General features: G+C 35.9%; 1 protein-coding gene and 1 long non-coding RNA gene across 2 annotated transcripts in view; one reads left to right on the top strand and one right to left on the bottom strand.

Annotated features, from left to right (window-relative positions):
• Positions 1-1,225: 1,225 nt before the first annotated feature.
• LOC116741178 lies at positions 1,226-6,230 on the bottom strand. The gene is made up of 4 exons (XR_004346067.1): positions 6,025-6,230; positions 5,516-5,650; positions 2,117-2,211; positions 1,226-1,560 (listed from the first exon to the last, which is right to left on the bottom strand). It is a non-coding gene; the product is annotated as an uncharacterized LOC116741178 (long non-coding RNA).
• An 88-nt stretch (positions 6,231-6,318) lies between these two features.
• Positions 6,319-27,848, top strand: part of ATAD1 (ATPase family AAA domain containing 1) — a 60,136-nt gene continuing 38,606 nt past the window's right edge. Inside the window, exons 1-5 of the mRNA XM_032608908.1 lie at positions 6,319-6,383; positions 9,370-9,544; positions 19,529-19,627; positions 21,461-21,581; positions 26,515-26,715. Coding sequence (XP_032464799.1) covers positions 6,340-6,383; positions 9,370-9,544; positions 19,529-19,627; positions 21,461-21,581; positions 26,515-26,715 — 640 coding nt within the window. The 5' untranslated portion in view covers positions 6,319-6,339. The remainder of the gene's footprint in view (positions 6,384-9,369; positions 9,545-19,528; positions 19,628-21,460; positions 21,582-26,514; positions 26,716-27,848) is intronic.

Here is a 27,848-nt window from a genome sequence, read left to right as displayed (position 1 = left end):
GCAGGCTAGAAAGGAGAAAGGTTTGTGGAACTCTACCAGGTATACTATTCTGAAGTTGAATGGGACTTTAAGCACTGCTAACTTAGTATACTTGATTTGTTTCCTGCACTTCTCTAACTCAAGTTACATGCAGACTTTGCTTTTTTTTTTCTTACCCCTTTGTTTTGTTTTTCTGTTTCCAGAAATACTGGCAATAAACAGGTGGGGAGGGCAAATTTAACAGTAGCTTGCTAGTACGCTTCTGTTGGGTCTCTCTAAGATGAAACAAGGTCTAGTAGACATTTCATCCCTAAACATCTAAAATTAGCAAGTTTTGCCCTTGCCTTTGCCTTTGGAAGCCATGCACTCAGTCTCTATACAGGATATTCCATTTCTTTTGCTCAGTAGAACTCCCTCAATTTTAGGAGCACTTCCACGAGTTGCACATAGTAAATATTTTTTTAAAAACATGTTATGTTCAAAGGAATTAAATATTGTATGAAGAATAGCAGCTCTGATGTTAAGATAGTCCTCAAGGGTTACAAAAAGGTTGTAGTTTGCAAAGAAATGATAAGACATGCAAAGGATTGACCTCTAAAATCTCAAATCTGGTTTAGCATCTCACTTTCATCCGTTGAACTAATTTCTTTCTTCTGTGCAAAAGTCACTCGGCAATCTAAGTAAGGAAGTTTTCCCAAAACAAATAATGAATGGAGATGAAAGGTAGGTTAAACCTCTACCTTAAAAAAAATCAATAGTTCTATGAAGACTTGCATTTTCACAAGACATTTGAGTCTTCAGAACTCCATGAGAGCAAGAACTGTAAGCTCAATAAATGGCTGTTATTAGACAGAATGGGAACAACAGCCAATATTAATGATGGTCTTCAGTGAACTGAGAAATATCCAGATAGTCATTTTCATGGATTGACCAATATTTTAAACTTATTTATCTGGGGGGGGGGGGGGCGGTCACAAGGATGGAATCTTACAGGTTTTATATAACTATCATTAATGGTTTATAGAATACTAATCAGTAAGACTCACTCAGAGGAGTGTATTAAAACTGAGAATGAGAGAACTAAGAGTTCAAAGAGACAGAGGCATAGCCTCTTCATAAGTCAGAGAAGATAAACATTCCCAGACAAGATGCCACAGTTGACAACTTGAGAGGTGAAGTCCCCATGCAAACTCTAAGGAGATATGAAGGAATCTTTGTCCATACAGGGCTTCTGGAAATGACAGAATATCACTTCATAGTATAATGAAAATAACATCTGAGGTATTACAATGGCATGTTTATTGAGCACTTGCTAAGTGCCAGGCATAGAGCTCAGCACTTGCCATGCACTGTCTCATTTAATTCTCAGTGCAATTCCATGGTGTGAGTACCGCTTTTGTCCCTGTATCAAAGGTGAGGAACTTGAGGCTTACAGAGCTTAATAACATGCCCAAAGTCACAGAGCTAGTAAATAACATATCTTACATCTAAAGCCAAGTCTGTTGGGCTGCAATGTCCATGGTCTTAAACCTTATGGATACCTAATGGGACTGGTCTCTGGTGGACACATCAGGAACAGACCTGTCATGACAGGACAATAATATAATTATGGTCAGTAAAATGGTTTGATTGCACATGTCCTTATCTTTGGACCATTTGCCTTTCTTTCCTCTTTATCCCTCCCTGGTCACCGTAAATCTATTAGAATGGCGCCTGAAAAGCTTCATTCAATATGTCAGATTGGTGGGGGGAATCAGTTAATTAAAACATTTGTTAAGCCCCTCCTATGTCCTAGGCATCCTCTTTTTTCAAGAACTGCACATCTGATAGGAGAATACAGAAACTTAAATCCCAATTATAATTCTGTGAGATGAGTACTATGCCAGTGCTATGGACACAAATTTTAGTTCTTAGAAAATAAAACATCTTGAATTCTTCTTGTCCATTTTAGTTTCACTTATGCTACAAGGTTACAAGTTATTCTGTCTAATAGAGAAAAGGGGGTGGGGGAAGTTTCATGCAATCTTAACTTTTAAAATGTTAAGCACAAGCTTAACAAAAAGTATTATTTTCCAAATACTTTCAAGGGCATTTTCCTAGAATCAGGTAAATGAGAGCAAGCAAATGACCTACTTACGGCAAAAAATGCTCCAGGTAATAAAGGATGGGAAGCCAAGTGCATCCTGGAAACCACAGCATCTGGTCTTGTTTTATGCTTCATCTATCAATCTGCTGTTACAGGAATTGAGAATTAATGTTTCAACTACTGTTTCTTCTATTTTGAATGATGAATTCATATCTTTGTTATTCTTACCCAATCTCTCCCAACTCCTCTCCCATTAAAAAAAAAAAAATCATATGGAAGGGCATTTAGGAAGGGCCCAAACAAATCCTAGGGAGCTTACTCTTTCATTTATGCCTTAAAGCTCTTACTAATGTAAGGTTACAGTAAGGTTAGACATCTTCCCAAGCAATTGCCTGGTTTGATCCATCCTGACTTTCCACAGATAGTATCACCTGAACAGTCTACGTTCAGTACTGTATTAAAGCTAAACAACAAAATATTGCAGATGTAAAAGAAATATCTAAGTTCTAGAAAATGTTTCTTGGTAGCATAAACTGTAAAAAATGTACAACTGGCAGTAGTGCTTGAGAAAAAGGATTATGAAGCAATGTAAGACTGTTTGTGGATTAGTGCTACCCTGATAATATGAGAAAATTACATATACACTAATTTCTATATATACTCATTTTAAATTATGTACAAAGTTTAAAAACATAAAAGCATGAAAAGTAGATTTACAACAATATGTTCTTTGAACTTTTCTGTTGAGTCTTTTTAGCTTTTGTGCTTTTTATAGAATAAAGCTATCAATTCATCTTTCCACTCCTTCCAATCTGTTGAAATTTTAATTTTCCATTATTTTTGCCTTGATTCCACCTTACTCTTTCTGCTGGAGCTTCAAGCACCTAATCTTAGCCTTTCTCAGTGCCTTCATGGCTTTAGATACAGCTTCATATTCTTGCTTTTCTTTCCCCACCCATTCTATTATTTAACTTATCAAAATAATACGATTATTTTTTTCCAATGAAATATTTTTAAAAGAACCAAGGTTACCAAGTGACTCTTATACTGGCGAAATTACTGCTATATAATTTTATCTATTTGTTGAAGTTCTGCTCTTTCTAAATCACTGTCAAGTGAATCATTTCTCATGCGCAATGAAAAGGGTCAGGTTTACCATGTTTATTTATCCAAAGATTTCAGATTTGTTTTCCCTTCCAAAGACATTTTATTCTGAATCTTGTCATGAGGCTTCCTTGCCCTGATTTCTTGATGTATCCCAGCTGGCTTAATGGTTCAGCTAACCAGATAGGCTTTTGGGGCTGGGGCAGAAGAGATTTTTGCAAAAATACATCTAAAATTATCACTGACTAGGGCAGAGTTTGTCAAAGTGTGGTCCCAAACTACCTATATCCAAATCATCTCAGATGCTTATTCAAAATGCAAATACCTGGGCCAAAACCTAGAGCAGTTAAATGGGAGCCGTTAATGCTGGGACCTGGGAACCTGCATTTTGCCAAGTTGTCCAAGTGAATAGACTCACAGTGAAATTCTACAGCTCCTAATCTAAGACATCCTTTCCCCTTCAAGGGTCCAGTGCAATAATTGACCTTGGCTACAGGGCAAACTTATCACACCTCCACCCAACTAACAAAAACAAAGGAAAATTCACTTCGCTGAGGAGAGAACTGCCATTAACTGCCTTAAGAGGCATTAGTTTTAAAACAAACAAAAACTTTCTACAGTAAATATAACTATTTTTAATATCTCGATTCTGACATCACGGAGGGAAGGCTCAGAAGGTCTACCAAAAATCTGTTGTAATAATTTCCTGATTAATATTACACATAATGAATTATTTATTGAGCTCCTACTGTGGGCCAAATATGGTGTTTTGTGCTGCCAGGGATTATATAAAGCTATCCTGGGATGAAAAGCATATGTTCACTCAGCTCTATTCTGGAAGAATCTAGCTGATTTAGTGATTGCTGGAAATAAATGTGCATGGTATATGGGAAGGCAGTCATTTGATGTCTTAGGGCCCAGACATAGGAGGCTTCCTAAGGATTTGCTAAATGAAAATTAGGTCCAAAAAGTATGGGTGTAGGTACTCAGTTTATAGCCAAACCACTGGAAAAGGAATGAGCAGCAATATTTATTTGGGGGCATGTAGACTCTTTATGGTCAGTCTTGATTACTTTATCCACAATTTCCTTTCCTGTGCAATCATACCGCAGATATTAAGCAGATGAATTGAGTCTAGATGCAACCATACTGAGAGCTCCACCTGATTCTAGAGTTCATTTAGGATATCCCTAGTAGGGTGACCAACTACTCATGGCTTGCCTGAGACATTCCCTGTATTAGCATTTGAAGTCCTATGTCCTAGAAATCCCCTTAATGTCAGACAAACTGGGTAGGTTGGTTATCCTGGCCCTTAGAGAAAAGCAGGTGAGGCTCTTAGTTGACCCAGTTTCACTCAGTTGATGATGGAAATCCATTACCATCTTGAGTTTCTCAGCTCATTTTCCTTACCAGGGTATGATTATCCTCATGAGCCACAAAACCTAAAGTTCTTTCCTTCAATAACCTCTACCTTTTAGCTCTGTCAAGGCATAGTCCCACAAGCATCCCAAGCAATGAATCAAGATTGAGGATAATCACTGGGACCCAGTGGAGAGTCTCCTCTAAGACTGCTGAACACATGGCTTATGTTTACTTGTAAATATTATCCTGGTCTCATAATCATTCTGAGATGAAAAATCAGACTAGCACTCCCAAACCTAGCTTCATATCAGTTTTTTTAGAATTTATGTTATGGTTGTAGACACACAAAAATAGACAAAAAGGCATGGATGCAAAACAAGAACCACTTACCGTATTAGATTCCATTCTGATTCTTGTCAATAAACCCAATCAGTTTTTAAACATTCGTGCATTCCTGTGATCTCATCCTTATCCTTTAAAGCCTTAAGATTTTGTCATTTCATGGTCTTACCTCCTTCACCTAGATTTTAAAATTTAACTGCTATCAATTTACTATTTCAAAGAGAGAATGTAAAGTGTAGGATTTGAATCAGATCTAGGTCCCAATGAAATTTTGCCACTTCTTAGGTGCATGAACTTAAAAAAGTTTATCGCTCTAAGCTTTAAAATTTGCTCATCTATAAGTAATAAATAGAGAGAAAATAATGGCTATTTTAGAGGATTGGGTTTTTTGAGGAATTCAGGTTATGGATGTGAAGCCCAAAGAAGCATATTGCCTGACACCAAGTAGACACTCAGTAAACTGTAGCTATTATCATCACTACAGTTATCACAAGCTTGTAACAAGGGTAGCATTCACTACATTCAACAATCAGGCTGCAGAATTTTAGCCATAAAGGATGATGCCTAAAGCAGAGAGGCACAAACTGCCTTCCCGAGGAGCGTAGTAAGAGGAACTGTCCCATTACTTCATAGTCTCACCACCTCTGTCTGAAGGAAGTGATGCTTCTTATATCTGGGGGCAATGTCTAATGTCGTCTCGCCCCTGGCAGCCTGTGCTCAGGAGGCGCTGGCTTTCAGATTTGCGCCCTGGGGACCTCTGGTGCCTCATCTCTCATTCTGCAAAGGGAAAGAAAGGGGTAAAAGAAAAAGGGAAGTCACCGAAGTGCAAAACCTGTTACCAGATGCCCTCTTTTGTCCCTACTACCAAGCCTGCCCGGGTAGGCTGCAGAATCGTTCCGCAGAAAGATTTTCAGGCGCCACCCCCAGGTGTTCGTCGGAGCAGACAAGGGAGAGGAGGGTGAGCTCACCCTAAAAACTGAAAGACAGATGGTGAGGGGTGGGGGGTTGGCCATGCGCGTCAGAGATTTGGCTAAACGACAGAACAGCAGCGTGCGGTTTTGCAGCCGGGGCTGGAGGGGCGGGCGAAGGGCGTAGGTAAGGATCAAGCAGAAGGGAAGGAAGAACTTCTTTGCGGGGAACACAAAACACACTTTGCACTCTCACGAAGGCTCCCGGGTTTGTCAGTGTTGCGACAGGAGCCCGCGAGCAAGGCACGGACTTTATGTGACAAGCGCCGGCCCCAATTCCATCTCCGAGACTCAGCTAAACTCAGAGGCTCCGCCCAGCAGATAGCAGGTTAGGAATCTGGAGCGTGACCTCGCTCCCGCCGAGTACGCCGCACCACTTCCAAAACCCGGAAACGCGCCCCTCCAGGTCTTCCGCCGCGGTGGCGCATGCTCCTTGCGAGGGGGCGGGCCGCGACTCCCCCCGGAAGCGTTCTTTCCCAGGCGGCGTTTCCTTCCTGTATGAGGCTGTTAGGGCCTCTTGCGGCCGCTGTTCTGCTGGGGGGGTGAGTAGCGGGTTTCTGCTGGGCTTCGTGGGACGGGCGAAGGGTCCCGCAGAGGTCCTTTAGGAACTGGCTCGGGTCCGGGGAGCCAAGTGGGAAAGGTCACCCCGCCGTCCTCCCATGCCCCACCTCATTGCCACCCCTCAGCTTCTCGCAGCCCTTCGTATCCAGCGGATTAACCTCCAAGGGCGTCCCGGGCTCCGCCTTGGCTTTCGGCCCGGCCTCGGCCCTTAGGTCTCCGTTAGCGCTGCCCCCAAGAGTTAGGCCATTTCCAGGGACTCTCTGTAGGCAGCCCGGTCGCTGCGGGGGCTTGAGGTCGTACCGGGCGACCTCAGAACCGGATCCTAGGCAAAGGCGGACAGAATGAAGCGGGTCTGATTGTCGCACAGGCACTGCTACCACCTAGTGCAAAAGCGAAGGAGGTTCTTCAAGCCTAGGCACGCTTTCGCAGAGGATGGTGGTGTTAATAATAACCTGTCCTTTATGTGAAGGTTGGCAGGCTTTCATTGTCATAGGCTGTGTTCATAGGGCCTTGATGTCTGCGAAACTGGGACTTCTGGGATTGAGAAAAACTTTGTAAAACACTGCGGTGAATTAGAGAAATGCTATGGTAGGAATACTCTACTCTTGGTCCTTAACCTGTCAGTAAACTGCTCATTGACGAGGTGGTACGATTTTTAATTTTTCTACCCTGAAATGGAGAACTCTTTAAAATGAAGCTATCTGGTATCATATTTGCCTAACAGATAACTCTGAATTACAGTGTTTTGCCATATTTCTTGTACATGGCACCATCTATGTTTATGTGTATATTTGTTGATTCTGATGTTTATACAGAATTGAAATACAGTCCCTACTGTTGTATGCATGTGCAACTTTTATTATATATTCTGCTGTAATGGTATTGTTACCGTAACGGCCTTACATTGCAGGCATATCTATGTCATATGAATGATAAATGAGTGTATAATAAAAGTGTATACAGTTACAACCTACAAGGAGAAGTTTCAGTTTCATTTCGGGATTTTGAAGTCATTTTAAAAGAAGGATGACTGTTTTAGAAGTGGCTATAGGTCCAGAGTACTGTATTGCGGTTAATAATTTAATTATAGTAAAGTATATAGTTAACAGAGGTTTTGCGTCTTGATTTTTTTAATAGATCTAAAAACTGTTCTCTTGATGACTGGGAGGTACTGATAGCAGTCGTAGTTCATGTAGTTCAGTGAACATCCAGTAGGTGGCAGTTTTATCGCTACTCACTAAAACTTTAAACAAATGAAAACATTTTATTCGAATATCACTAGTTTAAGTTAGTAAATCTTTATTTTTGCCTGTTGGTTTCTTCTCATCTGTGAGTATTACTCCTGCATAATGATACCACATATAACAACTGCATTTTCAAATTTACTGTGTTGGAATAAAGGCTAGGGAAGACAATTTTTCATTTCCTAGAAGGAGAGTATTGTTAACCCATCTTTAGGAATCCATGCTGATGGAAGAAAGCACAATTTGATTTGTTACATGAAAGATTTTAACCAAGTGGCTTCTTTCTAGCTTCATTTTTTTGTTGGTGGAGTGGTTGGTGGTTCTAGCTTCATTTTTAATAAGATAATAACTGTATTATGCATTCCTTGAGTAAAGTAATTATGTCCTAGCTATTATTGTATACCCAGTATATAGTAGGCTATCTATATACATGATCAGTAAGTGTTTTATTGTATGAATTGAATTATTTAACATCCCTAGGCCAAAATTTCTTTATCCAAAATGAAGGCTTTCAGTTATTTAGTTGTTAAGTTTAAATTAAATAATGTATTGTTGTGAAGTGAATGTCTCCCAGTAATGCAGAAGGTTGGAATCCTTGACTTTTCTTTTGGAAATCGTCCAAAATTCTGGCAGCAATTCTGTTGGAATGATTGAAGAGAATCTTTAACTGAATAATGCTAGTGAGAATAGAAACAATAATTTTAGAGCTGGAACGACCATAGATATTAGTCTATGAAGTACCTAATTTTCACCTGTTTCTGAGCCATGTGTACAAATTTTGTTTTATTCCTTTTCACATGAATACAAAATATACTTTTTTTTCCCCTGAGTAACATAGCACTCAGCACACTCCTATGCTGCGAGAGTATAATGGCATTATTTGAGGCTGAGATTCTATCTCTCAAAATGTGATAGTCACATCATCCATAAAAAGCTTATTCTACTGGGTGGTCATTGTCTTTGATACAGGTGTGCATGTCTCCTGTAAGCCAAGCTGTGGTTGATGTAACTGCTTAGGCATATGTGTAAAAGTAGACATGTTGTGTCCTTTTTTCCTCTTTATCTTGAGTGAGAGCTGTATAGTTGTGGGTCAAACATTTTGAAGATTCTGTTTTTTCATATTTAGCTAAGTTGTTGGAAAGAATAAGATGGCTCCAAAAATTTCATGTCACTTGTTAGTTGAGAAAATAGCATGTATACATTTCATCAGGCCTTGGAAGCCTTTAAAAGTAAGTATGAGAGAAAAGTGAGTCTGTTCACAGTTTGAATTTCACTCAAAAATTACCTGGTATACCATCACATTAGTAAAGTATTTCATTGTTGGGCTGCCTTTTTTCAGTTGGATAAGTGTTATAGTCATTATTTTTCTAGGTTCCCTGACATAATTAATTAAAAGCTGATTAAAACAGTAAATGCTTTAAGATGTTTACTGCATTTTTCAAATAGAATTGTTCTCTACTTAAATTATATGAGCTTTTAGAAAAGTTTATTTAAAATTCTAATAAATAAACCTCAGTTTCCAAGAGGAGATTAAAATGTGTTTATTTACGTTTTATTTACTTAACATTTAAAAATCCATTTCTCTTTAAATAAAACACTTTTTTAAGGTAGGTGATGTTGAATTTGACTAGAAGTTTTTCTTGCTTAGTTTACGCTACCTATCAGTCTCCCGATTTTAATGAATCTAGTTACTACCTAGTGGCATTTCTGTTTGTTTTTCAAGGTTAACAATCAAGATGGTACATGCTGAAGCCTTTTCTCGTCCCTTGAGTCGGAATGAAGTTGTTGGCTTAATTTTCCGTTTGACAATATTTGGTGCCGTAACATACTTTACAATCAAATGGATGGTAGATGCGATTGATCCAACCAGAAAGCAGAAAGTAGAAGCTCAGAAACAGGTATGATTAAAATGTTTGAGGATCATTTTTCTTGTAGCTAGCAAATATTTTCGCATAAAACTAAGGATATAGTGGAATTAGAAATTAATAAGAAATTCCATAAGACCCATGTGGAAATGTGTTTTTATGTAATATTTAATTTCATTATTCCTAAAAAAAGTATTTGTTTCTCACATCTTTTTTGACTGTATAAGCAACTTAGAAGAAAGAATGATGAAGAATAAAAATATTACAGCATTTTGTTATGAAGAGCCTAATTAGAATATTTTTGTCAGCTTATAAGTGAAGGAATCTAGGTAAAATTTTTCAGCAGACTAAACAAACAATTTTTTCTTCAGTAATGGTATACATTGTGCTTTGTGAGACATTTGAAATGTTTCTGTTTTGTAAATAAGTTCATTTGTGTCATATTTTAGATTCTACATAAGTGATATCATGATATTTGTTTTCCTCTGTCTGACTTATTTTACTTAGTACCATAATCTCTTGGTCCATCCATGTTGCTGCAAATGGCATTACTGCATTCTTTTTTATGACTGAGTAGTATTACATTGTAAATATATACCACATTTTCTTTATCCATTCATCTGTCCATGGACATTTAGGTTGCTTCCATGTCTTGGCTATTGTAAATAGTGCTGCTGTGAACATTGAGGTGCATGTATCTCTTTGAATTATAGTTTTCTCCAGATATATGCCCAGGAGTGGAATTGCTGGATCCTATGGTAACTCTGTTTTTAGTGTTTTACAGAATCTCCATACTGTTCTCCATAGTGGCTGCACCAATTTACTTGCCACCAACAGTGTAGGAGCGTTCCCTTTTCTCCATACCCCCTCCAGCATTCATTATTTGTTGACTTTTTGGGGGACTTCCTTGGCAGTCCAGTGGTTAAGACTTTGCCTTCCAATACACGGGGTGCGGGTTCAATCCCTGGTCGGGTAGCTAAGATCCCATATGCCTCACAGCCAAAAAACCAAAACATGAAACAGAAGCAATGTTGTAACAAATTCGATAAAGACTTTAAAATTGGTCCACATCAAAAAATATATATATTATTTGTAGACTTTTTTGATGATGGCCATTCTGACAGGTATGAAATAATACCTCATTGTAATTTTGATTTGCATTTCTCTAATAATTAGTGATGTTAAGTATCTTTTCATGTGCTTATTGGCCATCTGTATGTCTTTGGAGAAATGTCTATTTAGGTCTTCTGTCCATTTTTTGATTGGGTTGTTTGTTTTTTTGTTATTGAGTTGTATGAGCTGTTTGTATATTTTGGAAATTAAGCCCTCGTCGGTAGCATCATTTGCAAATATTTTCTCCCGGTCTGTAGGTTGTCTTTTTATTTTGTTTATGGTTTCCTTTGGTGTGCAAAAGCTTATAAGTTTGATTAGGTCCCATTTGTTTATTTTTGCTTTTCTATTGCCTTGGGAGACTGACCTTAGAAAACATTGCTACGATTTATGTCAGAATGTTTTGCTTATGTTCTCTTCTAGGAGTTTTATGGTGTCATGTCTTATATTTAAGTTTTCAAGCCATTCTGAGTTTATTTTTTGTATGGTGTGAGGGAGTATTTTAACTTCATTGATTTACATGCAGCTGTCCAGCTTTCCCAACACTGCTTGCTGAAGAGACTATCTTTTCTCCGTTGTATATCCCATGAAAGACTTTTGAGTAGGTGGATGATATGCACAGCAGTGTTTTAAGGATACCTTACTGTAGCATGTAACAGGAATTGGAATCAGGGAGACTAGGAGCAAGATCTGTTGGTTATAGACTGCAGTAATCCTGGCAAAGACCTAGAATAAGGGAGTGACAAAAGGAGTGGAATGGGTGAAATAGATGAATGCTGGAAGGACTTTGTGATGACAGAGAAAAGAAAAAGGACATCTTACAGATGAATCTGAGATTTGTCTGGACTCCTCAGAGATTCATAGTATCTTTTATAGTTTTAGAATCTGTAGATGGGGCAAATATATGGGAAAATGACATTTGATTTGGGCATATTGAGTTTGTGTTGGTGGTAGGAATCCAGAAAAATGTTCATCCAACTGTTGAAATTGTAGGTCTAAATCTCAGGAAAAAGGTCAGTCTTTGGAGATTCTTTATCAGATGCTCATAAGTAGTTGGACTCATTAGAGCAGTTAGTCTCAGTGAGATGGCGTAGGCCCCAGTGCTATTCCTGTGTAGCTGTGTATCACTTGTGGGTTTTTTCCCAAACTACTCCTCCACTTTCCTCCTTCCACCATTAGGATTTATACATTCAAATATTTGTTGAGGGCTTATGTAATTGTCACTATGATAGATGCTGATGACTGTATTGAGAGTGGTGAGGTCTCTAAAGGAGAGAAATTGGTAGTCTAAAGTATTTTTATTTAAAAAAAAAGGTAGAAAATTGATAAAGTATCCAACTTAGGCTGGAAAAAATATTTTTTAAATAAAAAATAAACCCATAGATAGTGGAAGGATGGAAATAATAAAGAATAAACCCATAGATAGTGAAAGAATGGAAATAATAAAGATAAGATAAATTAGTAGAAAATAGAATATATGAGAGAATGAATAGAAATATAGAAAATGAATATATAATAGAGAAAATCAGTAAAACCAAAAGTTGGTTATTTGAAAAGACTGATAAAATTGACACTTCTGTAAAACCAATCAAGAGAAAAATGAAGCCACCAATTAGTATTACTAGGAATGATAAAAGACATGCAATAGCAGATGCTGCAGACATTAAAAATAAGGACAATTAATAAGTATATCAATAAATTTGAAAACCTAAATGACACAAACTCTTAGAAAATTGTGAATTACCATAGCTGACTTAAGAATTAGAATACATGAATAGTTCCGTAACTATGAAATAAATTAATGTTGGAAAAATATTTCCATAAAGAAAACTCCAGGCTCATAGAATTCTACTGGCAAATTCTAGCAACATTTAAGAAACAAATTAATAGTAACAATTTTATATAAACTCTTCCAGAGTGTAGAAAATGAGAAATACTCACCAAACCTTTCTATGAGGGTAGCATAACAACAATTCCAAAACTTAAAATGAATGTAAAAATCTTAAACAAAATATTTACAAGCTGAATTCAGCAGTGTATAAAAAAGATAATATATTATGGCCAGTTGAATTTATCCCAGGAATTAAAGGCTGGCTTCATTTGAGGGGAAAAAAATACATATATATTAATTTTAAAATGCATATATATTAATATTAACAGATTTGAGGATGAAACTATGATCATATCAATGCAGCAAAGGCCTTTGTTGAAATTAAACACTTATTCTTGATTTTTAGAAATGCTCTTAGAAAATAGGAATAAAAGATAATGTCTTTAGCATGATAGAATGAATTTACTACAGGAAACATAGTTCATGGTAAAAAATTGAAAGCATTTTCTTTATGATTAGGAGCAAGTCAAGGAAGCCTGTTGTCATCACTTCTATTTAACGTTTTTACTGATTATTAGCTAATGCATAAGTCAAGAAAAAAGATAAGAGGTAGAAGTATTGGAAAAAAATAAACAGTTATTATTCACAGGTAATATAATTTACATAGAAAGCCAAAGAAAGCCTATAGGTAAACTATCAGGATTAATAAGGGTTTAAGGGCTGCTGGATACAAAATCAGTACACAAAAGTCAGCTGTATTTCTGGATACCCACCACAGTTGAAAAATGCAGTTTTTAAAAGATACTATTTATAGTAGCATCAAAAATATTCAGTAACTGACAAACACAAGTTATACAACACATTTATAGAGAAAATTATAAAACTATTGAAGGCTTAAGTTCAATTCAATGCCAATTAAAAAATACCCAAAGACTTTTTTTGTTTGTTGTATTTTTCTTCTAAAATTTATATTGAGGAATAAAAGTTTATTAATAGGTAAGACACTCCTGAAAAACGAGACGTGTGTGTTGGGCGAGGAAAGATTTGCCTTGTTTATATCAAGACTTACGATAAAGCTATAGTTATTAAAACAATGTGTGGGCTTCTCTGGTGATGCAGTGGTTAAGAATCCGCCTGCCAATGCAGGGGACACAGGTTCGAGCCCTGGGTTGGGAAGATTCCACATGCCGCGGAGCAACTAAGCCCATGAGCCTTAACTACAGAGCCTGCGCTCTGGAGCCCACAAGCCAAAACTACTGAAGCCTGTGAGCTTAGAGGCTGTGCTCTGCTACAAGAGAAGCCACTGCAATGAGAAGCCCGCGCACCGCAACGAAGGTAGCCCCCATTCGTCGCCACTGGAGAAAGCCCGCGTGCAGCAACAAAGACCCAACACAGCCAAAAATAAATAAATTAAAAATAAAAATAAATTAAAAAACAAAACAAAACAATGTGCTATTGGCACAGGGGTGGATTGGCAAATATACCAGAATAGACTCCAGAAACAGTCCTACCTGTAACATGGAAACGATGTGAGACATAACTGGCTTTGCTTTGTAGATTATTGGAGAACGGATGGACTTTTCAGTAAACAATACTTAGACTGTTGGCTCTATATGGGAGGGAATAAAATTTGATTTCTGCTTGATTCCGTGCACAATAATCTCTTCCTGGGATTAAAAACTTAAATTTATTCATATAACAGATATTCATTGAGCACCTACTCTGTGGTTCTTTATACCTCATCTGCATGTTCTAAAGATATCCTTTTTAACCTATCCAATTTTAATAAAAGCACTTGTAAAAAAAACAGGTGGCCAGCGGAGGAGGAATAAAACCAGAATAATGTAAGTTGTTGGTACCAGTCTTTCCCACCCCAGCTTACCTTGAAGTATACAAAATACTGCAGATTGTAACAGTGGTTCACTGTGGCAGTTATTTTCAAATGGAAGGATGTTACATTTTGAAACATCAGAATTTGGAGAAGTTGGTGGGGTGTTAAATATAATTTTTAAAAGCCCCTTCTTAAATTCTTTCCCACTATCTGGAAAATCACTGTGTGTGTGAAGTCACCAAAGCCAGGGGAAAAGAAGGTTGCAAAAGAGAATTGGTTGTAAATGTTGTATTATGAAATGATCCAGGAGAAGATGTCATGAGGAATGTGAACGAAGAAAGCAATCAGATTTATTGAAATCATTAAAGAGAGCAATTTCCGTTCAGTGGGGACAGCAAGTGTAATTTGAAGTAAAAGAACATAGTCGTTGCAGAGTTTGCTGAGGGAAAGGTAAAGAAGAAAGGGGAAAGGGCTAGCGGAGCAGTTGGAGAGTTGCTGCCAAAGAGGAGGGAGGTAGGTCCTAGAAGAACCAGGAGGGATTGGGATCGGTAGTTACAGGAACATTTTAAGGTAGAGTTAACTGTTTTATTCTCGACAAAGGGGAGAGGTTATAACTAAATGTGCTTGGGAGTGGAGGAGGTTTGGGACCTGCTGAGGTAAATATGTGATGAGTATATAACGAGATAAATCACAGTAGGTTATGGAACATTAGGGCATAATTGAAGAAAGCTGAGTTTATTAGGAACTCAATTGTTTTGTTTTTATGAACTTCTTGAGCATTTCTCGGCAGGTTGGGAGCAGATAAATTGAATGGTGGTGCTGAACCTGCATTGAAGATAGGGCTAACTGGTATAACAATAAGTGTAAGGAATCGTATGTTTCTAAGGAAGACATTCTGTGGTACAGGCCATTTAGGAAGTCAGATGGGGGATAATTTAGTTGGTGTATAGAAAGGAATTAAGGAATTAGAGTGCGTATTGAGGGCAAAGATCAGGTGTGAATGTGGGAGAGGAGGAAGGTATGACTCCTGTGGTCACAGAGGAAGAACACTGACTATAAAAGCTTAGATAACGTTTTGAGATTACCAGATAATCCATGGGGCTGATGTGAGCTTAAAGGCAGTGCAGTTTTGAGATGAAAGGTGAAGGATGACATAGGTGCATTCAAATCAGGAAGAGTAACCTAGAAGTAGTCTTACGTTTGGATTAAACAGGGTATTTGTAAATAATTTCTAGTCTAAAGCCAGGAAAACTTCCAGCCTTACTAAATGTGGGATATTTAATTGGTAATGAGAGAGGAGATGGTTTCAGCAGAGTGTTAAAGAGGAACAAGGGTTTTCTGGGCACGTGCAGCTGTTGGATCATATTGAGATACAGCACAAGAGTTTTGATAGGTATGTCTGTAATAAAAGGATGGGTTGGATTAATTGAGATGTTAGAAGACAGGGAATCTCTATGTGTACTATTAAAGAGCTTTCAAGTACAGGATGAATAACTTAATGCTTGACCTCTCCTGGGCATTTGTATATACAGTATTTTGTTTAGCATATTAATTAGACTATATAATATTCCTGAGATTGTAGTTTAGCTGTCAAAGGCCTGGAAAGATTCACTACTGAGAATTCATACACATGAAGGTCATATAGTGTGACCTTAGTCATTAACTTAATGTCTCCCTATTTTTAGTCCTATCATTGATATTGTAAGGTTCAAAACTTCATTTCAGTTATTTTGATATAAGTAATAGATGAAATTGTGAAGGGCTGATACACTGAAATCTTAAACTGGAACTCTCAACTGCCAGGTGTTTTTAAGAGCAGCCATCATAGAATGCCAGTTACCATTTGGAAGAGCTAACATTTGTTGACACCAGGAAGCCGTTGTGAACTGCATTACCAATCATGGCCCTAAAACCATGGTTTACTGGAGCTGAATCTTAGAAGACTGAGCTGAAGTAAATAAGGAAATTCAGATGGGAAATCAGTAAGGAATAAGCAGTTAGTGTTGCCTGAGTGGCCAAGGGGATAGATAGAAGTGATGAGGAAAGAAAAGCAACAAGAGGGAAACTTGAGATAAAACTCAGTGCATTATAGTGTTTTATACAGTAACATAGCAGAAGAGTATTATAGTAGAAAGTCATCTTATCCAGCAACTTTTGGGTTATACGATAAAGTCAGAAGAGATAAGTGCACTAACGCTAAAAGAGAAGATAATTGTCTCCGCATGTCTAGAAAAGGGTGTTTGTTAATATTTTAATGTAAGTTTGTGGTAAAGGCTTATACCTAATGTATAAAGATAATTCTTCAAATTCTTTGCTATTTCCTACTTAAATGTATTTTTTAAAGCTTTATATCAATTTCCTCTATCTACACTTACAATTGGAATACTTCAGCCATGACCTCAGTAAAAGTTTTTTGAAATAAGTTGAATTAGTTCATCTTTGTTTTTGTTGTGCTATCTCTAACTTTCTAAAATTATTCTTCCAGAAGAACAACCAATTTTATGAATCTTTTAGAACCTTTATGAAATGAGTGTTTCTATTCTGCTGCTCCTTTACTCCATTTCCTCCTTCCTCATTCTAGGCAGAAATATTAGTTCACTATTTCCTATTTCCCCACTTCTTTACTTTTTAAATTATACTTTACATGGAGAAAAAGTGAAATAGAGTGTAAGGATAAAAAATACTATGAAACAGTTGAAAAGATGGGTATAAACTAAAAAGTAAGTTTCCCTCCTACCTCTGACTCCTCACCCACAGTTCACCATTTTCCCTCCTCAGAGTGGGAGAGACCCACTTTAAAAACCAAGCAAATGTGGGTGACTAGAAAGTATAATTGTCATTAAGCTGTAAACAGTAAAGCATTGCATGAGCATAAGCCATTTTTCAAGTAGTCCAATTATAATTTTGTTTTTCTAGGTAAAACATTTTAGAAATAAGGGCTCAGTTAAATGTGTCAAAGCTAGACAATTGGATAACTTGTTCCTGGAACACAGTTTGGTACTGGTATGATGTGTTTTGGGGTGCTTTCTTTTCATTTACTTGTGTGTTAAGCATGTTCTGCTCTCCCAAATGAGAAATGTTAGTGTTTTAACAGAACATGAGCTTTGAAATTAGATCAGAGTTTGAGCTCTGGTAATGCTAATTCATAGCTATGTAATCTTGCCAGTTCTTTACATTTCTCTGACCCTTGAGTTCTCCATCTGAAAAATGAGAATAATAATAGCTACTTCTCAGGATGGTTTCAAGGGTTGATTGTAAACCATATCCAGCACAGTGCCAGGAATGTGGTAGGTGCTCAATAAACGTTAATTTTTTTTTCTCTTTCCTATCAATGTTATTAATGCAACCTGAAGACATTGTTAAATGGAACTCCTGTTGTGGAGAAAAGATTCTAGGTAAACTCAACTATAGCGTTTTCTGTCTCTATAAAGTAAACAACATAGTTGATAATTTTTATTTAGGAAATTCCAAATATAAATAAAGGTAGCAAGAGGCAGTTGTGGCCTAGAGTAAAATTTTAAGGGCAAGTAGCTAATAGAGATAAAAGCATGTTTTCTCAAATACTGACATTTTGGACCAGATGAGGGGGTTGGGGAGGCAGAATATCCTTTGCCTACTTGATTGTTTAGCAGCATCCCTGTCTCTGCTGACTAGATACCAGTAGCACTGCCCCACCCACCCAAGTTGTGACAACCAAAAGTATTTTCAGGCATTGCCAAATGTCCCCTAGGGGGTCAAAAATCACCCCTGGTTGAGAACCACTGTATTAGAGCATGGCCTAAAAAGAACACATGTGGGATGGCTTCACATTTATAGAAGAACAAAGGAAAAGAAGAGAAATTAATGCAATTATAGGTACAGAAAACAGGATACTGTTCATAGCTGACACATTTAAAGTCAGTGAAAGAGAAGATATTTGTAAGAAAGAGATAAAAGAATCTGGAAAAGGCTGCTTTATCCATTGATTCAGAGGCGTGGCTAAATAGGAAAAATGATGTGGTTCATAGCACTTTTTTTTTAAAAAAAGTGTGATATTACTAGGATATGATCAACACACATCCTGATCCTCTAACCAGTCTATAACTATAATGCTGTATGATGTCATTTTTTTAAGAGTAGCAATACCCCTGACAAATAGCAAGATTATATATAATCAAAAGTATTCTAGGAAAATGTAACAACAAAAATTTAGGTAAATAATGATTTACCAGAGTACCTTCATTTCTAAAACTGTTCACTTAATTGAAATTTGGATATATTATGTCTAGATTTTTAAAGACTCTTTAGTTGCTACAAACTCCAGTCATGTAACTGAGGAAACCAAGGTAATATATATGATGGTTAGAGTATAGGCTCTAGAGTTGGGACTGCCTGGATTCGTATGTTGCCTCTTCCATTTGCTAATTTTTAACCTAAGACAAATAACAGTCTGAGCTACGCTTAGGTTTCTTTTTCTGTGTTGGGGAGAAATTGTACCTACTTCATAGGATCTCCCTGAGGATTCAATGAGTTAATCCATCTACAGTATTTTGGCGTTAATATTTGGCACACTCAGTAAATGTTTTACTGTTAACATTATTTTTATTTTAGTTGAAAGCTGTGTTGCTTTGCTAGAGCTTATAGCTTTAAGGCTAGTTTTGCCCAGCTCTAAAAATATATGCAAGTATACTTCTAATTGAAAATTATTTTTATTATCTCTGGTTGCCTAGCCCCAAGAATGGACTTTAAAAAGGATAGTATCTCAGAACAATTTGAAATTAGTTAGGTGGAACACCTGTTGTAGATATATGGGTAATTTGAGGAAAGTTGGGCACCAGTTTTCAGATACTCTGTCAGCTGAAGGAAAGAAACTCCAGTTGTCCATTTCTTGATAGCCTTAACTCCTCGATCTTTCATCTTGAGGCTTCATTTTCACCTGTCATGATAATCCTGCTAGGAAAGAAATCAAGTTGGACCTTAGAATCTCATTGGAGCAATGAGAGGCCATGTATATATCTCTTCGATCATGTACCCTATTTTCTCATTTCCCAAAAGCTGGTTTAAATTGCCCTGGTTTCTGTAGAGTAGACCTTCAAATCTGTTTTTACTTAGGGACTTAAGAATGGGGAAGGATGAAACAAGTGGCATAGAATATCTCTGGAAAATCTTGTATGTCTGTTTATTGCTCTTTAGACTTCGCTACATGTTATGGAGTGCCAGTGTCTAAATATCAAACTAAAGGAGGTTGCTTGTTTTTCCTTTCTAGGCAGAAAAATTAATGAAGCAAATCGGTGTGAAAAATGTGAAGCTTTCAGAATATGAAATGAGTATTGCTGCTCATCTAGTAGACCCTCTTAACATGCATGTAGGTATCTTTAATCTTATTTAATATTTTTTTTGTCTAGCATTTTGTATCAAGAGTCCCAAAGACCATGACCAGGTTTGATGATTCTCTAGGAGGAATCACAGGATTCAGTGTAGTCATACTCCTGGATATAATTTATTACAACAGAAGGATACAAGGCAAAATTAGCAAAGAAAGAGGGGCGTGGGATGAAGTCTGGAGGAAGTCAGGCACCAGCTTCCAAGAGTCTTCTAGTGAAGTCACACAGGGTGCACTTAATTCTTTCAGCAGCAGGTTATGAGAACACCTGTCAAATGCTATCTACCAAAGAAGCCCATTAGAGACTTAGGGCCCAGGGTTTTAATTGGGACTGGTCACATAGACTGCATCTTCCTAACATGTGTCAAAATTCTAGACTCCCATAAGCAAAACATGTATCCACCATAAACCATATTGTTTGCACAAACAGTTTAGGCACAGTGAGCTGTTCTCATCAGGAAAATGGAGGAAACTCTCCTGAAATCTAAGTATCTCCCATACTCCAGCCAGGGGCTAGCCTTGCAAGCAGGACTTTCCAAGGATAATCGTCTCGGGCCTGCTGTGTGAACTTTTTTTGTGCACATTTGTTTAGTTAAACCTGTACTTTTATATATTCACCTTTGTGGCATATAAAATTACTGCTTTAAGTCATGTGGATATTTGACTTGGAGTTCAAATCTAGATTTTTTTATAAGGTATGATAGACAACACAAGATTCTGAATCCCAGTTTCTCCATTTATGGCCTTGGTAAATTATTTTCTCTTTGAGTTTCAGTTCCCTCATGTATAATCCAGGGACAGTGTAATACCTGCTCTACCTACTTCTAAAGGATTATTTTGAGCATCAGATTAATGTAATTTATAAACTCTAAAATCCTCTGTGAATATTTTGTAACAATAGGTGTAAATAAATAGAGTGAAATACGATATCCTTATCTCCAAATCTAGGAAATAAAAATCTACAGTGTCTATTAATATCTGTGTGCACAGAGACATACATGCCTTTCCAGAATTAATCCTCCGTTTGAAATGAACTCACTTCTTTGTTATAGCTACAAGTGAAAGTCAGTGATGATTTTTTCAGATCTGGCTGCGCTTTTTCACTTTTTTTTTTATGGTGGAAAATAAATGTGTTGTAAATATTGCTTCCGAACAGCCCCACCTCCATCCCCTTTACTCTTCCAAATTAAAGCTAGGTTGTTTTTGTTTGGTTTTCAGGTCTTTTTCAGTTAGTTTATCCAGTGCCCACCGCCAAAAAAAATTTTTTAAGCTGAGTCAGAAGACTTTAAAATACACAAGCTGTTATCAGTTTTGAAAAAATGTATCCCCGTTTACTCTCTATAAAGACATAAGACAAGTTTTGACACAGTTTACTTTTAATTAGTAAGATTCAGAAGCCCAGTTTGGTGAGTATAAGACTTATTTCTAAATTCATTCTTATTATGTTTGACAGCATCATCTGTGAATTAGGCCACTCAGCTAGTGCTGAACTGTCTGTCAGAGCTGGCTCTCATTCTTCTTGGCAGAGTATTTCCTCATCTTAATGGAGTGAGGTCAGCTTATTAGATCCCAAAACTCAGAGTTTTGAGTGGTGGACCTAGGGCCTTTTTTTTTTGGAATAGGTAGTTGACTATTAAATTTCAGCTCATGGTAGTTTAATAATTTCAGTATTGCTTAAAAGTACTTATATTAATATATCATTTTAAACTTTTATTATTTAGGTATAATTAAGGCTTACCATTTGGGGGGATTCTTTTTTACTTCGGTGAACATACGTTAGCTGTAAAACTTCATGCTGACCTTAACTTTTACCAGGTTACTTGGAGTGATATAGCAGGTTTGGATGATGTCATTACGGATCTGAAAGACACAGTCATCTTACCTATCAAAAAGAAGCATTTGTTTGAAAATTCCAGGCTTTTGCAGCCTCCAAAAGGTATGGTAAAACTTTATATTTGCTAAAGCATTAAAAATCTGGAACACATGGAAACTTTCTGCCATTATAGAACTGGTGTTTTTGAAGTTGGGTTTTCAAGAGACTGCTGAGATCCAGTGAACTGTTTTATAAATAATGATTTTTAAATAATTGCTTATTCTTCAGCTTCCAAATTTAGGTAAAGTTTTTCCCCATAGTTACATATCAAAATAATCCTTTTATTTCAAATTCATTTTTATCACTTACAAGAAAATGAAATTAGGGAAATAGAGGATAAAAAAAGATTCAAAGTAACAGTATGGGTTTTTGTCTTCAAGATAAGACTTCTGGTTGTTTCATGATTCTAGTGATTTTTTTTCCTCTTGGTAATTTTATTTTAGATTGCAGTGGTAGTTTTTTGTTTGGTTTTGTTTTTAAGGAAATAGTGAACTACAGATGAACTAGAAATTAAATACTACTTATTTTTAAGGGAAACATTTTCTTATTCCTAGTTAGTGATTACTTCAAAAGCCTTGGAACTCAAGAATTGAAAGTATTTATAACTACATCCTTAAATATAATACTTTTATTATTGGCCATTCATAAATTGATCATGTTTAAGACTTGTTAAAGGCGATTCAAATGTAGCTTACATGATAATTGACAGTGAGATCTGTAGAAGTGTGTTGCCATGGCTTTCAAATACAAACGCTGTAGCGTAGCTTATTTAGTAGAAGCTTCTAGTAGAAACTTCTCTTTATTGTATTGCCAAAACTAGAGAGGTTGCTAGTCAAGACTGAAATCAAATTATTAGACAAGTGCATTTCTCAGAAAAGGATCTTTAGAAATATCAAAATAACATGTATAAGTTGTTTATAATCTTACTAATTTTGCAGCTAATATCAAAAAGTGCATTAATTTATATTTCAAAGGTAATTGAAGCCAATAACTGTACATTTTTATGAAGTAGAAAATTTTTGTTTCTGGTAAATAGAGGCTGACGGTTACCACCAAAAATGGCATTCTCTTTTTGTTAACTAAAACAACAAATCTGTTTTTTATGTATTTTACTTTCTGAAACAACAAAGCTACTATTTTTCTAACAAGAAGCATTTACTCTATTGTGATTTAAAAAGAAATTTTTTTCCCCCAAAGAAAATTTCAAATGATGTATATGAGCCCAGATCAAGAGTAAGGCAAATGTTGGATTACTAAGTTCTTCAGTACCCTCTTGCAGGTTGTTTATAGTGTGAACAAGAAAGAACTTTTGTCAATTTTTATGTCTCATTTTCACAATGCTAATGAATTTAGGAAATTTTTTTATGCTGTTAGAGAAAGCTTTTCTCATCAGTGATGGCTTAGGCCAGGTAACTGGGTGACTTCACCAGTTGGACTTGGTTTAAAGCCCCAATTAGCATAGCAGATACCAAATTATGAGGGAGTACTTTAACAGCCTTATGTAAATCTGCTTTTTATTTAAAAGCATTATCTAAAACTGAAGGTGGTTCCTATGTGTATTTAAATTTTTTTTAAGTTACATGAGTATTTCCTTATTATGTGATCTAAAAGTTTTACTATTTGAGCTTTTTCAGCTTTGCATTTTTGGAAAATTTTTTTACCAAGAACAAAAGTTTGAAAAATCATTGATTTACTTTTTGACCCCCAACATAAATTGGATATTGGTGTACAGAAGCAGAGTATACAATCAGTTGCGTACCATACTTGTTCCATTTGGGAACTGGAAATAGGTTACGTAGCTTAGACTCATTGCTTTATTGCCAATTTTATGTTTTCCTTAGTTCATTGCTGTCTAAGCTGAAATTGATCACTGCCTCACAGACTATAGAAAGTTAATTTGAGAATGATTTGTTATGTCATGAATGTGTGACACATGATAATCATACTTAGTAACGTATAAAGATATGGTGTCACTTATTGGTTACAAGAACATGCCATAAAATACTGATGGTTGCATTAAAAAATGTAACCCTTTCTTCCCCCAAAACACTTAAAAATTTACAATAGTTAAAATTCCATTTGAGGGACTTCCCTGGTGGTCCAGTGGTTAAGACCCCATGCTCCCAATGCAGGGGGCCTGGGTTCGAACTTGGATCAGGGAACTAGATCCCGCCTGCCACAACTAAGAGCCCCGGCACAGCCAAATAAATATTAAAAAAAAAAAAAAAATTAAAAAAAAATCCATTTGAATGCTGTATGGTCCTTCTATAAAATCTGAATTCAGTAATCATTATTTTGGCACATAACTTTTATGCTTGTGAATGTCATCATACTCCATGTTTTGATGCATTCTTTAAAATGTAGATAAGAAATATATGTTTTGAAAGATGGACTTTCTGAGGTCATAAAGGCCTATAACTTCCCCCCCTCCCCCCAGTACTCTGTATTTAAGTAGTTTTACAGATATTTATTTTTCCACCATTTGGACAAATTTTTTATTAAACCTTGAAAGTAAATAAACTAGTCCGAAAAAGGAAGAAAGAAAAGTTGGTCACTAATAAGATATAATATATTTTTCACTAATGAGGATTATCTCAAATTTGGATTTGTTTGTCCCAATACTTCTTTTCTTCCTCATCCTAAATCTTTATTTACATGCAGTACTTAGGAAGTGAAGCCTTTGTCCAAAACATCCATCTTAAAGAGGGGTTTGAATTTTTAAGTGTCTACAAAGCACAAAATAATAAACACATTTTTAATTCTGTTGAAAATGGTTGTAAAAGTATCAGACTAAGTTCTAAAAACTAGTTAGAATGTTATAAAACTAATAATTAAAGCTAAATGCCTCACATTCATTTGCAGAACCACTCGTTTATCTTCATAAATATTAACATGGTGGACTCCACTTCAACAAAGGATATAGAAAACGTGCCATTTTCAAATAATATTATTGCTGTACTTACTGATAAAGTATCAGATGGGACAACATGAATCTTAGTGAAGCTTAAGATACATACAGAAATGGGGATTAAACAGTTGAATAAATAATTTTAAAGCTAACATTCATGTAATTACCACCCAGGTCAAGAAGTGAGCATTGATTGTTCCTCATGTGAACCTTATCTGTCACAGCTCCATCCTCCAGAAGATTATGAAATCCAAAAGTTTTCATTGCATGTTAAATTTTTAGACATTAGTAAATAACTGCTCAATTAATAATACTAATTATAATCCCTGAAATAATTAGAAAAACTTAATCCTACTAGGAGGTACCAAAACTAAACTATTAGGAATAAAATATTCAAACTGATAAATGAATACTTTGAAACAAATCTGACAGTCTGAGAGTATTCCATGTGTTTATGAAGTGATGGTGTAGCTGCAAAGTCAACAAAATATGAAGACTTTTGCATCATTAGTTTTAAAAACCTGAGATTCAAGTAATACATATTAAAAGTTTGCTAGTAGACCTGCATTCCATATTAAATTATATGATCAAAATAATAAATGTAATAATTCCATATGTTATCCCATATGTTTTCAGCTTCACTTGAATTCGATGGCATTAGACTATATTCTGTATTGTTCACATGAGCCATCTAAAAGTGTCAGTAGAAGGTTCAAATTTAACTGACTTAACTGAACTTTTAGTACCTAAATGAACGTAATTAAAAAATGCAAGGACTCCTTGACAAAATTAACATATACTGGCAGTGCTTATGGATTTAAAATTTTAAATCAGCTTTAGAAGGGTTTAATTTAAAATGATTAAACATGAGTTAGTTGAATCTTGAAGAATTATTAAGACCACTAGAAATATCTATGTGTGCTTGAGGAGGAGTTTGAACATTATTTTGAAATGTTTGGCACGAAAAAAATTTGGTAGGTTATAGAACCAAGCTCAAGTTTCTCATTTTTTAAAAAATGTAAGTTTGGCGGGGGGAGGTTTATATAAAGTACTTACTTTTCTTCCCTCATATTTTGTTTTTTATTTTTATTACACAATAGGAATATTTTGTATAACTCCAGATTCTCTCCATTTTACCCCAGCATGCTGCCTAAATTGTATTTATTTATTTATTTATTTGGTCATGGTGTGTGGGATCTTAACTCCCCAACCAGGGATGGAACCCAGGCCCCAGCAGTAAAGCACTGAGTTCTAACCACTGGACCGCCAGGGAATTCCCAATATTGTCATTCTTTAAGTGCTATTACATGAGAAAAGTCGAGAAGCTCTAGATTAAGGAAATATTTAAAGAAGTTTTCAGATGATGATTTTTTTCAGCCCTGTCTGTAAATGATCTGTAGTCAGGGCCATAATTTTAGTATTATATTAACTTAGAAAATGCTACCTCATTTTAGATGAAAAACAGTTGGTGATGATTCCCCAAATTTCTCAAGACCTCAGTCTGTTTAGATCTTTTATATATTAAAAGACTTACCTTAAATTGCATTTAGCAGCAAATTGCTGTCAGTGGAGACTCTAGGTTAATAATATAGTTTTATTCCTAGGAAATTAAAACAGGAGTGACTGGTGATTTCTTTTTAAGAAAAGATCATTATCTTAAGTCTCTGAGCAATAGCAAAACAGTGTTTTCTACAGTCTATTTTGAAGTTGTTCATTTTCTCTGGGCTGTTGTCATTGTGCTATAGGGCTCTTAGCTCGTGAAGGGGAAGGGCATTAGACGATTTTATTTGTCAACCATTGATCAAGAGTTGTGAGTTTGGATGTCAAGATGATTGTCTTTAATATTAAAGACAATTTCATGAAGGGAGGAAGCACAAGGGTGCTATAATCCCAAATACATGTCATCACTAACACAAACTTAGAATATAACACCTTCCTTTCTACTATAAGAAAAGATTAATAAAAATGGAAGTGAATATTGTGAAAAAGTTTCATGTGGACAGAATTAATATTATGTTGATTTTCCCATAAAGTAGCAAATATCTCTTTCTCTTAAAGGAAATAATAAAATAACATGTTAATTTTCAGGTGTACTTCTCTATGGGCCTCCAGGCTGTGGTAAAACGTTGATTGCCAAGGCTACAGCCAAAGAAGCAGGTTGTCGATTTATTAACCTTCAGCCTTCAACACTGACAGATAAGTGGTATGGAGAATCTCAGAAACTGGCAGCTGCTGTTTTCTCCCTTGCCATAAAGCTACAGCCTTCCATCATCTTTATAGACGAGATAGGTATGCTATGTTTTTAAACAGTATGCAGTGGGCTTTCGTGTACATGTTTCCTCATGCATATGTTTGTCCAGGGTAGATACCTAGAAGTTGAACCGTTAGGTTGTGTGATGTGTCCATCTTCAACCTCACTAGGATTACCAGTTCTTCAAAGTGATTATACCCGTTTACACTCTCACCAGTATACAGTTTGTTTCCCTACATACTCCCCCAAAACTTATCTTTTCAGGCACTATCATTAATTTTTGTCAACTTAAAGAGCAAAAATTATGTCATCATTGTTTTGTGTTTCCCTGCTTACTAGTAAATTTGTGCATCTTTTAACATGTTGACTAGCCATTTAGGTTTCCTTGCTTGTAAATTGCCGGTTTTTCTTTGGGGTTATTTGCAGTTTTCTTAGTAATTCTTTGATGATGTTTTATTATGATTGCAAATATTTTCTAGACTGGCTTATCTTTTCACTTTATGATAGTTTCTTTTATGGAGATTTAGATTTAAATGTAGTTACATTTATCAGTTTTTTTCCTTTATGGCTTATACTTCTTGTGTCTGGTTTACAAATCCCTTCACTACCTCCATAAATACTCTCCTTTTTAAAATATATAAGGTGAAGTAGGAATCTAGTTTAATTCCTTGCCATATGGACAGTCAGCTTATAAATAGATCATCTTTCTCTGTATGTCATGACTTTTATATTAGTGGGCTTTTTCTCTATTTTATGGATCATCTATATTTTTATTATAATTTATATATTATAATAAAGCTACAGTAATTAAAACTATAGCTTTGAATAAATTTACTATTATAATTATATGTAATATGATAAGCTATATAGAAATATATATAAAGATAGGTATAGATACAAAGTATTTTGGTTAACTTGTTTGCCTTGTGTATCTTTCTCATCAATTTATTCCATTTATTTTGGATTTTTGCTTTGACTTTTGCACAAAGGAGCATATAGCTGGATTTTTAAAACTTTTAATCTAAGGCTCTTTAACCAGGAACTGTGGTCGGTTTGCTTTCATTTTGATAGCTGATATATTTAGATTTATTTCTACCACATAACTGTGTGCTTTTTATGGATATTTACCAATCTAGTGGACTTTTGCACTTTTTTAATTCCCTTTTCCCTC

Source organism: Phocoena sinus, chromosome 16, assembly GCF_008692025.1.
Source record: "Phocoena sinus isolate mPhoSin1 chromosome 16, mPhoSin1.pri, whole genome shotgun sequence".
Taxonomy (NCBI): domain Eukaryota; kingdom Metazoa; phylum Chordata; class Mammalia; order Artiodactyla; family Phocoenidae; genus Phocoena; species Phocoena sinus.
This window is presented reverse-complemented; position numbering and strand designations above follow the sequence as displayed.